Source organism: Narcine bancroftii, chromosome 5 (assembly GCF_036971445.1).
Source record: "Narcine bancroftii isolate sNarBan1 chromosome 5, sNarBan1.hap1, whole genome shotgun sequence".
Classification (NCBI taxonomy): Eukaryota; Metazoa; Chordata; class Chondrichthyes; order Torpediniformes; family Narcinidae; genus Narcine; species Narcine bancroftii.
Genome location: NC_091473.1, coordinates 133,374,213 through 133,387,936, shown reverse-complemented (window position 1 = coordinate 133,387,936; position 13,724 = coordinate 133,374,213). Strand labels below are relative to the sequence as shown.

The 13,724-nt window shown below is 41.1% G+C and overlaps 1 protein-coding gene across 7 annotated transcripts in view; it reads right to left on the bottom strand.

Moving 5' to 3' along the window:
- Positions 1-202: 202 nt before the first annotated feature.
- The window catches only part of LOC138763982 (endophilin-B1-like), a 92,996-nt gene continuing 79,474 nt past the window's right edge, over positions 203-13,724 (bottom strand). For all 7 annotated transcript variants that reach the window (XM_069939100.1, XM_069939103.1, XM_069939102.1 and 4 more), the window contains one exon: positions 203-776. In XM_069939100.1, coding sequence (XP_069795201.1) covers positions 669-776 — 108 coding nt within the window. In that variant the 3' untranslated portion in view covers positions 203-668. The remainder of the gene's footprint in view (positions 777-13,724) is intronic.

Sequence of the window (13,724 nt, the reverse complement as noted above, 5' to 3'; positions counted from 1 at the left end):
AATGACACAATTCCAAAGAAAGAATGACCTCAACCCCAACCACAAGCCTTCCCATCAGAATGAAGCAGTTCACAGATTTCTGACTGCGACCTGTCACCCAATTGTGTACAACCACAGAACTAACTAGAACAAAAGTTTAAATATTTGAATGCATAGCCTACCACAGTTGGAATGGTCTAAGTACACCATGAGAACAGAGAAATCATTTGACACTTTTATTTTGGCAATGCTGTACATCACTTTTAACATTAATATTTAAGCACATGTAATTTACAAGTTTAATTCCATGTTTCTGGCAATATGAAGGTTTAAGAAATACAGAGACTTTGTTTTAAAGTTGGTTTAATAAAGAAATGTTTTTTCCAATTACGAATATGCAAGAATGAAATATTAAATAGAAAATGAAGCAGATACTTTTTTTTAAGCAAATAACATTCATGGCACAAAACTGTTAAGTTTTCAAAAGCAAAGGAATTATATTTTGGTTTGGATAAGTGCAGCAACCAACAAACATGCATGTTATCCCATACATGTAACTCAAAAATGTCCCGAATGTTTGAGGGACAACTTGATTGGAAGACATTTCATTAATTGTTTTCTACAAACTTGGCTGCAATTAAATATTTGCAAGTATAACTAATATTTTTCAGACCGACACAGGGACGGTTTCAGTTCAGCAGCTCCAAATACGTAATGGGCACTTTTCCCTTCTGATTCCCTCTTTCACTCATCAACCAGTCAGAGTCCATTCCTGGGAGACTATACACAGTTATCACCTGAAACATAAACCAGGTTGATTATGCAACAGCCTGTGACAAAGACAAGGCGGCAGCCAGAGGAGAAGATACACAGAGAGGGCAAGAGGGAAAGGAGATTGATAACCAGTGATGGAAAAAGTTACAGAAATGTTTACATCAAAGCAAAGGGAACAAAATTGCATTCTAACTATAAAGACCAGAAGAGTAAAACTGCTATGGAGAGCATTTACATACAGTGAACAGAACATTTCCTCCTTACTTCCATTTGCAACCCACTTCCTTCTCCACTTTCTTTTCCAACTTGTTAAAATTGTGATGTAGTCACACCTGTTAAAAACTTTTGGATATTCAGCTTATCAGAGGTATACTGTATAATGAAAACACTCTGTGACAGGCAAACATCATGAGAAGGAAATTTACTATAGGTTTATGACGTTTAATCAGAAATTAAAATAGTTGGAAATGGACGTTATTTATATGCTCTAAAAATTAACAAGGTATGTTTTTTTTAAATCAATGAACTGGAAGCAAATTAGGATGCTAATTTTTCAACCTAGTTTCTTACAATGGCTCAGGAGTCACAATGAATGAGAAGTGGACAACTTAGCTAAACATATCACAACACATTCACAAACAAAAAGATACCCCAAGAATGGGAAATGCTGAGTGGGTCAGGCAGCTGAGCCAGAGTGAGACAGAATTGAAGGCTCATCTGCCTGGAATCTTGGCCCTAGATCCTCACAAATCCTGCAGTAATACTCACACATTCTGTCCAACTGACTGCACGTGGGACACAGCATGGTTAGCGCAAAGCTGTTACAGCGGCAGTGACTGGGGTTCGAATCCGGCATTGTCTGTCAGGAGTTTGTTCGTTCTCCCCATGTCCATGTGGGTTTCCTCCAGGCACTCCACTTCTCTCCCACCCTACAAAACTCCTTAAATTTTGTAAAATTTAAGGAGTTTTTTTGGTTTTATTTTAGTAGATTCTCAGAATCAGACATGCCACGTCACAGCAATACTGTCAAATAACAAACAAATCCCATATAACCATTTACGGAGCGGAAATGGGCCACGTTGGCCTTTCGAGTCCGCACCGGTTCACTGATTTTGTGCGCCCTCTTCAGGCATCTCCCAGTAATTCTTCAAAGTTGAGCTCAAAAAGTTTCTGATCAAGAGTTTTAGATACAGAGGTTTACTGAAAGTGGGAATATTTCAATTGGAATACCAAATCTTTTTATGGTGCTTTAGTTGGGAACCGTGATATGCATTATCAATAACTAAATTCAAACATTTTTTACCTGCAACAGTTTTTACTGAAGTATCATTCAGGATGCAAATTGTCCAGTTGCAGTGCTCATTGAGAAAATAATCCGCTGCGAGTTTTACCAGCCATTGGATATGCAAGTTGCTCAGAGACATGGGTTACTCAGCTGCTAACTCATGACTGAAGTGCCCAGCTCAGCTCCGACAGAATCATCAACTTTAAATTTAAACCTCCAGCACTTACAGACCATTTAGCCAACAAGTCAATTTACACCCCATTAACCTACATTGCCAGTACCTTTTGAACAGTGGGATGAAACCGGAGCCCCCCCCCCCCCCAAGGAAAACCCAGGTAGACACAGAGAGAACGTACAAACTCCGTACAGATAGCACAGGATTCAGACCCCAGTGCCCCGACACGACAGGCGTTGGCCTCATCAGCAACACTGATGAGTTGGCTTAAAGAGAGGAGCTTGAAAGGCTTGTACAGTGGTGCAAAAGCCAAAACCAGAGTCTCAGTGTGGATAAGGCAAATGATTGTGGACTTCAGGAGGATGAAGGGCTACTCCCCTCTACATATCAATGGTTCCATCGTAGAGAGAGTGGGTAGCACAAAGTTCCTTGGCGTCCACTTGGAGTCACAGCACCTCCTCATTAGTCAGGAAGGCACCACCCCATTAACACTTCTGAAGAGGACAAGAATACTGACCACCATTGTACTAACATTCTACAGGAGCACAATAGACAATGCCTTGGCTGGATGCATCTTCATGTAGCTGCAATGCATCATATCAGAAGGCAGTAAGGAGGGTGATTAAAACTGCTGAGCTGGGGTCTCCCTTCTCTCTATCGCTGATATCTATAGGGAGTGGTGCTTAAAGAGGGCTCAGAGATTTTGAGGTCCCTTGCTATCTAACCCACAGTATCTTTGAGACACTATCTTTAAGGAAGTGGTACAGGTGCATAAAAACTAGGACTGACAGGCTGGGAAACAGCTCTTCCCACAAACGGTGAGACCGTTGAACAATTCTAGAAACCCATAATTTTTTTTTATGTATGTATTTATTTTGAATCACTTTGTATATGTCATCTGTGTGTAGGGTATCATCAGTGTCTATGCTCCAACCCTCCAGGCGGAACCAGCAGAAAAGAACAAGTTCTACACCGACCTGCGCAACCTCATCCAACGTACCCCTACAGCCGACAAGGTTGTCATCCTGGGCGACTTCAACGCTCGTGTCGGCAAAGACTCAGAAACCTGGCCAGGAATCCTGGGCAAGCATGGCGTCGGCAAGTGCAACGACAATGGGCGCCTCCTGTTGGAGCTCTGCGCAGAACAGCGGCTTGTCATTACAAACACCCTTTTTCAGCAGAGGGACAGCCTTAAGACCACCTGGATGCATCCCCGATCCAAACACTGGCACCTCCTGGACTACATCCTGGTGCGAGAAAGTGACAAACAAGATGTGCTCCACACCAGGGTCATGCCTAGCGCGGAATGCCACACTGACCACCGGCTGGTTCGCTGCAAGCTCAACCTTCACTTCAAGCCAAAGCCCAGGAACAATAAAGCCCCCAGAAAGAGGTTCAATGTTGGAAAACTGCAGTCAGACGAAGCGAGAGGAAACTTCCAGGCAAACCTCAAAGCAAAGCTCGACGATGCAACCCGCCTCACGGACCCGTCCCCTGAAACCCTCTGGGATCAGTTGAAGACTACCATACTGCAATCCACTGAAGAGGTACTGGGCTTCTCCTCCAGGAAAAACAAGGACTGGTTTGACGAAAACAGCCAGGAAATCCAGGAGCTGCTGGCAAAGAAGCGAGCTGCCCACCAGGCTCACCTTACAAAGCCGTCCTGTCCAGAGAAAAAACAAGCCTTCCGTCGCGCATGCAGCCATCTTCAGCGCAAACTCCGGGAGATCCAAAATGAGTGGTGGACTAGCCTCGCCAAACGAACACAGCTCAGCGCGGACATTGGCGACTTCAGGGGTTTCTACGAGGCTCTAAAGGCTGTGTACGGCCCCTCACCCCAAGTCCAAAGCCCGCTGCGCAGCTCAGACGGCAAAGTCCTCCTCAGCGACAAGATCTCCATCCTCAACCGATGGTCAGAACACTTCCAATCTCTTTTCAGTACCAACCGCTCAGTCCAAGATTCCGCCCTGCTCCAGCTCCCTCAACAGCCCCTAAGGCTAGAGCTGGATGAGGTTCCCACCCTGGATGAGACATATAAGGCAATCGAACAACTGAAAAGTGGCAAAGCAGCAGGTATGGATGGAATCCCCCCAGAAGTCTGGAAGGCTGGCGGCAAAACTCTGCATGCCAAACTGCATGAGTTTTTCAAGCTTTGTTGGGACCAAGGTAAACTGCCTCAGGATCTTCGTGATGCCACCATCATCACCCTGTACAAAAACAAAGGCGAGAAATCAGACTGCTCAAACTACAGGGGAATCACGTTGCTCTCCATTGCAGGCAAAATCTTCGCTAGGATTCTACTAAATAGAATAATACCTAGTGTCGCCGAGAATATTCTCCCAGAATCACAGTGCGGCTTTCGCGCAAACAGAGGAACCACTGACATGGTCTTTGCCCTCAGACAGCTCCAAGAAAAGTGCAGAGAACAAAACAAAGGACTCTACATCACCTTTGTTGACCTCACCAAAGCCTTCGACATCGTGAGCAGGAAAGGGCTTTGGCAAATACTAGAGCGCATCGGATGTCCCCCAAAGTTCCTCAACATGATTATCCAACTGCACGAAAACCAACAAGGTCAGGTCAGATACAGCAATGAGCTCTCTGAACCCTTCTCCATTAACAATGGCGTGAAGCAAGGCTGTGTTCTCGCACCAACCCTCTTTTCAATCTTCTTCAGCATGATGCTGAACCAAGCCATGAAAGACCCCAACAATGAAGACGCTGTTTACATCCGGTACCGCACGGATGGCAGTCTCTTCAATCTGAGGCGCCTGCAAGCTCACACCAAGACACAAGAGAAACTTGTCCGTGAACTACTCTTTGCAGATGATGCCGCTTTAGTTGCCCATTCAGAGCCAGCTCTTCAGCGCTTGACGTCCTGCTTTGCGGAAACTGCCAAAATGTTTGGCCTGGAAGTCAGCCTGAAGAAAACTGAGGTCCTCCATCAGCCAGCTCCCCACCATGACTACCAGCCCCCCCACATCTCCATCGGGCACACAAAACTCAAAACGGTCAACCAGTTTACCTATCTCGGCTGCACCATTTCATCAGATGCAAGGATCGACAATGAGATAGACAACAGACTCGCCAAGGCAAATAGCGCCTTTGGAAGACTACACAAAAGAGTCTGGAAAAACAACCAACTGAAAAACCTCACAAAGATAAGCGTATACAGAGCCGTTGTCATACCCACACTCCTGTTCGGCTCCGAATCATGGGTCCTCTACCGGCACCACCTACGGCTCCTAGAACGCTTCCACCAGCGTTGTCTCCGCTCCATCCTCAACATCCATTGGAGCGCTCACACCCCTAACGTCGAGGTACTCGAGATGGCAGAGGTCGACAGCATCGAGTCCACGCTGCTGAAGATCCAGCTGCGCTGGATCACGTCTCCAGAATGGAGGACCATCGCCTTCCCAAGATCGTATTATATGGCGAGCTCTCCACTGGCCACCGTGACAGAGGTGCACCAAAGAAAAGGTACAAGGACTGCCTAAAGAAATCTCTTGGTGCCTGCCACATTGACCACCGCCAGTGGGCTGATAACGCCTCAAACCGTGCATCTTGGCGCCTCACAGTTTGGCGGGCAGCAGCCTCCTTTGAAGAAGACCGCAGAGCCCACCTCACTGACAAAAAGCAAAGGAGGAAAAACCCAACACCCAACCCCAACCAACCAATTTTCCCTTGCAACCGCTGCAATCGTGTCTGCCTGTCCCGCATCGGACTGGTCAGCCACAAACGAGCCTGCAGCTGACGTGGACTTTTTACCCCCTCCATAAATCTTCGTCCGCGAAGCCAAGCCAAAGATACTGTGTGTACATTATGGTCTGGAGATGTGCTGTTTCGTCAGGTTGTAAATGAGGTCCTCCATCAGCCAGCTCCCCACCATGACTACCAGCCCCCCCACATCTCCATCGGGCACACAAAACTCAAAACAGTCAACCAGTTTACCTATCTCGGCTGCACCATTTCATCAGATGCAAGGATCAACAATGAGATAGACAACAGACTCGCCAAGGCAAATAGCGCCTTTGGAAGACTACACAAAAGAGTCTGGAAAAACAACCAACTGAAAAACCTCACAAAGATAAGCGTATACAGAGCCGTTGTCATACCCACACTCCTGTTCGGCTCCGAATCATGGGTCCTCTACCGGCATCACCTACGGATCCTAGAACGCTTCCACCAGCGTTGTCTCCGCTCCATCCTCAACATCCATTGGAGCGCTTTCATCCCTAACGTCGAAGTACTCGAGATGGCAGAGGTCGACAGCATCGAGTCCACGCTGCTGAAGATCCAGCTGCGCTGGGTGGGTCACGTCTCCAGAATGGAGGACCATCGCCTTCCCAAGATCGTGTTATATGGCGAGCTCTCCACTGGCCACCGTGACAGAGGTGCACCAAAGAAAAGGTACAAGGACTGCCTAAAGAAATCTCTTGGTGCCTGCCACATTGACCACCGCCAGTGGGCTGATCTCGCCTCAAACCGTGCATCTTGGCGCCTCACAGTTTGGCGGGCAGCAACCTCCTTTGAAGAAGACCGCAGAGTCCACCTCACTGACAAAAGGCAAAGGAGGAAAAACCCAACACCCAACCCCCCAATTTTCCCCTGCAGCCGCTGCAACCGTGTCTGCCTGTCCCGCATCGGACTTGTCAGCCACAAACGAGCCTGCAGCTGACATGGACTTTTACCCCCTCCATAAATCTTCGTCCGCGAAGCCAAGCCAAAGAAAGAGATGAATATATATATATATATAATAATCAGATGACAAACTTGGAGAGGTTACTGCATGTTTCCTGGATCAGTGATCAAAGTGCAATTGAAATAAAACTGCAATAAAAAAGGATAGCAATTAAAACAATTCTTAAATTGCTTTCCAGTAATAAAGGTACAGGTCGAGCACCCCTTATCCAAAGATTCAAAAGCCAAACTTGTTTTTTAGTGCCGACATGACATCACGAGTGGAAAAAAATTAAACATCCGACTTGCCCATTTGGGGCTTTGAAGCTTTTTTGGCTCCAGTTTGATTACAATAACAGTAAAAATAAACAAAATCCTTGCTTCTGGGTCCAAGTCTCTCTCCACCCCCCCCCCCCTTCATTAAAAAATTTAATTGTTTGCATTATTACAGGAAAAAATGAATAAAACATCAAATATCCATCGCCAATGATACAAAAAAGTACTTTTATATATTTTCTCCCCATTCCCCCCCACCCAAAAGTAAGAAAAGAAACACCTATCATTTAATATATCAACATAAACAATCATTATTATTAAAGAGGAGTGGATAAGATAGAGGAGGTGGACAGAAATTTATCCACAAAATCTATATATGGTTTCCAAATACTCTAAAAATTTTTGATTCAATTCCTTAAACTATATGTTAATTTTTTCCAAAGGTCTACAATTTTGCATCTCATTATACCATCTACTTCATAACACTTCTCCATCACCTTTCCATGATGTTACTAGACATTTCTTTGCAGTTGCTTTTGCAAAACTTTAAAAAATTTCTTGGTATTTGTCCAATTTCAATTTTATATCCTTTTAATAAATATCTCCAAGTAAAAAAATCTTGGATATTTTGGTATCTTTATCTTCATAATTTGCCCTAATAATAAACTCAGTTCCTTCCAAAACCTTTCCACTTTTTCACAAGACCATACTGAATGCAAAAAAGTCCCTATTTCTTGTGCATATCATAAACGCTTATTTGAATAATTAGGATCAAGCCCATTTAACTTAGGTGGAGTATACAATTGATGAAGAAAATTATATTGAACTATTTGATATCTAACATTTACTGTTACGAGCCCAGAGGACCCATAAACCCAGCAGCAATAGATATTCACCAAGACAAATGGTTACTTAAACAAAAGTGGCTTTTAATTATCTTTAAACATGAAAACAGAATCACACTTTAACTTATCACTATTAACTTAACTGACCCCTTTCTAATTCTAAGCGCACGTGTATGTAATGTGTGTGTGTGTGTGTGTGTGTGTGTGTGTAAGTTCAGAAAAGTTATTTGATTCACAGACCAATCTCACTTCTCATTTCTCCAAGTTCACTGGTTGCAGGCAATTCTTAGACTGTGCACAGAATTTAACATTTATAAAGTTCAGCAGGCTTTGGTGCTTGAAAGGTAAATGGTTACCGCTCAGGAAGGTTCTTGTCAGTTTTCAGAGAGAGATTCATTGTCTTGCAGAAGAAACTTGCCCCCTCAGAATTTATCTCCCAAAAACATATCTATATATTCTGTCACAGTAACACTTTCATAACATAATTTTGACCACATCTCCTCCTGAATTTGTATATTTAAATCTCAATCCCATCAGATTTTTGATTTTATATATATCTTTTTTCTTTAGTCTCTTTTAATTTTATATACATTAGTAATAAATTTCTTAACAACAAATATAACATATCTTCAAATTGACTTTGTTTAGGGAGTCTCAAATCTGCTCCCAGTCGCTTTTTCAAATACATTTTTAATTAATATGCAAAAATTGTATGATTATTTATATTGTAGTTATCTTTTAATTGATCAAAAGTTAAGAAAAAAGATCCTAAGAAACAATCTTTTATTCTCTGTATACCTTTACTACATCAAATATCAAATAAAGAATTATTCAAAAAGGAAGAAGTTGATTTTGTTTTAACAACATTTTTGGTAATAGATCATTTTTAATTCCTCTCTCAATATGAATTCTATTCCAGATGTTTAAAACATGCTTCAATACGGAAAAATCTTTAGTTCCTTTAAAAGACTCTGTTTTTCATTTATACAAAATTAACTCCGGAATAGTTTCACCGATTTTATTCATTTCTATTTGAATCCCGTTGATAACAGGAGGACAAAAACCTCAATTGAGCCGCTTTAAAATAATTCTTAAAATTTGGTAGTCTTAGTCCACCCTGATAAAATTTCCATCTAATTGAGTTACTTCTTTCATAAATTCTATTTACTTTTGAAATATAACTTATTATTTGACCTCTCAAACATGCCTTCATTGAATCTCATCATACAAACTCACTCGCAACTGAATCCTTACTATCCAGAAAAAAAAATTATCTGTTGCCTCACAAAATCACAAAATTCCCTTCCCTTTAACAACCTCCATCTATAATCTATCTTTTGTTCTTCTGCCAATTAAATAGACAAACTTAAAGGTGAATGATCTGATAAAACCCGCACATGATATTCCTCTCTTGTACTCTATATATTGAAGTTGTGCAGAAATTAAAAATGTTTTAAATTGAAAAGAATAAACTCTTTCATTTGGGTGGATTTTTCTCCATATATCCACTAAATCCGCATCTTTCATCAAATCTGTTACCAGTTTTATTACCTTATTTTTCACCATTCTATATCCCGATCTATCTAATTTAGGCTCTGAAGCAAAATTACTATCCCCTCCCAATATAACTTTTCCCTGGGTATTTGATAAATTCATAAAGACATCTTGCATAAATTTGCCATCATCTACATTTGGTGCATAGACATTCATTAAGGTCCATTATTCCAAATAAATCTATCAATTCACCATAACGTATCTCCCTGCTACATCTATATTAATATCCAATATTTTAACTGGTCAATTTTTATTAATTAATATTGCTGTACCTCTAGCCTTAGAATTAAAAGATGATGCTATTACTGTTCCTCCCAATCTCTTTAATTTTTGATGTTTTTTTGTCAAATGTGTTTCCTGTAAATTTAAACTAATATTTTTTTCTGCTTTATTGGATTCTGAATCCCATTAATATTAATACTAATAAAATTCAATTTATCAGCCATCTGAACTCTCATAAAATCCAATAACCATCCAACTTTCCATCTCCACTCCTTCTACATCCAAAATATTAACTAAATATTTCATAATATAATTAAATTTAGGTGTATTAAAGAGAAAAAAGAAAGGAAACAAAGAAAAGAACTGAAACCCTACCCCCCCTCCCCAGCGTACATTATTAACAGTGCATCTTTATACCCCTGATCTATAGGAGTTGTGATCAAAAACCACACCTGCCCACTAGATTCCACAGAGGCCAGGCTCGTACCCTCACCTAAATTCCCCATAATTTTACCATCTCTTATGCCTTAAATCTTCTCAAAACTTACAATGATCATTTTTTTTTTAATTTGCAGATCGATCGGGTAGAAACTGTCCTCTCTAATGAAAGGATACAAGTTTTAGGATGACAGAGAATATTAAACATCCCCATCTGCAGTCTTTCCACTTCCTCTCTCTCTTCAAATATCTCCCAGTTCTTGTCTCATTTTCTCAAGCAATGAATCTGCAAACACTTTTGCTTCATTGGGTTCCATAAAAAAATCTATTTTAACTCTCAGGAACAAAAACTTTTAACACTGCTGGGTACCTTAAAACAAAAATGTAACTTTTTTTCCATAGCACATTTTTAACAGCTTTAAATTATTTTCTTTTTTTTCCAACAAATCAAAACTTATATCAGGGTAAAAGAAAATCTTATTATTATTGTAAATCAATGGTGATTGTCTCTCCTTTGCTTGCTTCATAGCCAGCTCCAAAATCTTCTCCCTCACTTCATATCAAAGCAACTTGACCAGAATTGAACATGGCGTCTGATCTTGCTGTGGCTTAGGTCGCAATGCTCGATGAGTTCTTTCAATCTCAATATCTCCTTGAAATTCAGTTACCCCCAAAGTTTGCAGAATCCAATGTTGTAAAAATCTCTTCATATCTTGCCCTTCGTCGTCTTCCTCAAGTCCAACAATTTTTATATTATTTCTTCTACAAAAATTTTCTAACTTCAATTTTTTGAGTTAATTGTTCTTTAGTTACAGCCGCCTCTTTAACATGTTGAATTTCAAATTCATTACCTTTGATTTTTGCGGCCAATGTTTCAAATTTTTGTTCCATTTGAGACAGCATTCTCTCCACCTTCTTTGTAGAACCCTCATTACACTTTTTAACTTCCATTGTTGACTGTAACAAAGCTTGCTGGAAAGAATCCAAATATTTCTTCATTTCAGTTGTAGATATGTAATTTTTTGGCCAAAATTCTGTGTTCAACATACATTTCTTCTTCTTCCTGCTCCTCTTCTTCATCAGTGGAGATGGAGGCTTCTTGAGCTTCTTTTAAAATTGCCTGTTTTTTTGTGCTCTATACATGTGTGAGTCCTCACTTCTTCACCCATGGCAATCAGCCATTGTCAGAAGAGACCTTGTACACCATGTCCAAGGTCCTCCCAGCTCCAGGTCTGTCACCAAAGACACTTGCCTTCCAGAGAGCTCTAGGATCCTTCTTCAAGGTCGGCCTTGTTTTTCTTGTTCAAGCTCTTGAAAAGAAACAGTCAGTTTATCTTTCTTAGGAGGCCTTGTATATTGTTCTGAAGGTCTTCCAATAGCTTCCTCTTCTATTTTCTTGCAGTCAGTTCAGGCTTCTTAACTCTTTTTAAAAACTTTTCTTGGAGAGCAGAGAATTCAAGTCTAGCCCCACATCAGCACGGAGTACGCCCCTCCTGCGTCCAAGTCTTGACCATCGGCTGCAGCCGGAGTCGGCAACTCCATTCTCAACATCAGGTGTGGTGCTGTCCACATCGAACAAGTCGCCTCGGGCTGGCGGAGGGGATTGGCAGCCTTCTTTTGTAAGTAGAGATCCAAGTTTTTTTTTGTTAAGTACTAAACATTATTTCACGTAAATTTTCCACTTACGGCATCATGTTGGCACTCAAAAAACCTGTTGTTTGTGGTTGTGGTTTAACTGCTGATACATGTATTGTCCTGCTTTGTTCCATAATCCAAAAAAAAATGGAAAAACATCTGGTCCCAAGCATTTCAGATAAGGGGTACTCAACCTGTACCTTGATGAAGGGCTCAAGCCCAAAATGTTAGTTATGAATTTTTATCTTTGCTTGACACTGTTTAATCTGCTGAGTTTCTCCAGCATTGCGTTTTTATTGCAATCACAGTGTCTGCAGACTTGAGTGTTTTACCTATATAATTTCCCAAACTAGCCCTTACATCAGCTTAACGTTAATAATTCATCCTGATAAAGTGTCAGCTACCTGGCCCTTCAAATCAGCCTCTGGCATTTACTGAGATTGGGAATCAGGAATGCACTCTGAGAAGGTGATGGAGGCAGTTACTCTCTCAACTTTTAGCAGCATGAAATTGAATATCCAAGGCATGGAAGTCTGGACCTAATGAAGGTAAAAGGGATTAGTCTAGAAGGGTGCAGCGATTGGTGCAAATGGCCTGCTTCTGCACTGTACAACCTTACGACTCTAACATCACACGATCTGGGTCTCCCTTTTCCCATCCCAGCACCTCTGATCCCTTCAGAATAAGGCACCTACTGATCTCAACCTCAAATAGTCAATGGCTGTGCATCCACAATTCTCAGAAATGAGAAAATAGCAAAGATTTACAACTCTGTCCTAAATCTAGCCACACTTAGCAGTATTGTGTGCACCCCATTACAGGAATAGTGTGGTGGCTTTGGAAAGGTTAGGGAAGAGATTTGATAGGTCATTGCCCAGAGTAGGAGGGTACAAGTTATGGGGAGAAGTTGGACAAATTAGAGTTGTTTTTTCTGGAGGGTAGGAAAGGATGATTGGATAGTTTATAAAATTATGAGTTTTTTTAAGATAGAGTAGACATTCTCAATCTTAATTTTGGCACCCTTAAGAGTCTGCTTAAAGTTTATGGGCCCCCTCTCCTATGAAGCATTCAAGCTTACTTGGCCTCTTCCATACTTCTCTACTGACTATATTAAAAAAAAACCCAAAAAATACTTTTTAACTGGTTGCTAGGAGTAGCGTTGGAAGCAAATACAATGGTAGTGTTTAACAGGCTTCTTGATTGAAAGACCCAGGCCCCAAACATCAACTGACTTTTAATTCTGATGGATGCTACGTAATCGGTTGAGTTTCTCCAGTACTTTTTTGTACTGCATTCGACCACAGCATCTGAAGATTTTCTTGTTAGTTTCCTCCTATCTGCAAAGTCCTTTAACTCCTAAATCTGTACCCACTTAAAACAAAATATTTTAAAACAAAATATTTTGATGACGTCCCTCACTTTCCACCCTTTCACTCCTGACAATCAAGTTTTCATGTTTACCAGAGCTCCAAAATGAAATAGACCAAGACAATAATCCCCAAGATTCCTCCAAATAAATAATAGGGAGGTGAGTAGAATAAAAAAAACTTTCCAGTGTGGCAGATTATGTTATATTGTATGTATATTATATGTTTTAAAGGAGATAAATTGTGTGGGATTTTTAGTTAGGTCACACACAGATACAAACACTTAAAAACAGATCCCATTTAAAATGCTGGAGTTCTGCTCAAGCCAGACAGTCCAGGCTCCAGGTGCCATTGCAAAAACTTTGAAGAATGCCTATAAGGACGTGCTGTGGAGTAATGGATTATTGTTAATGGAAAGCAACAAATGAATGAACTCAGAAGATTGGATCCGGTGCCTCAGTCTAAGTGCAGTTTGCTGTTTTAGGAGGTTTAGA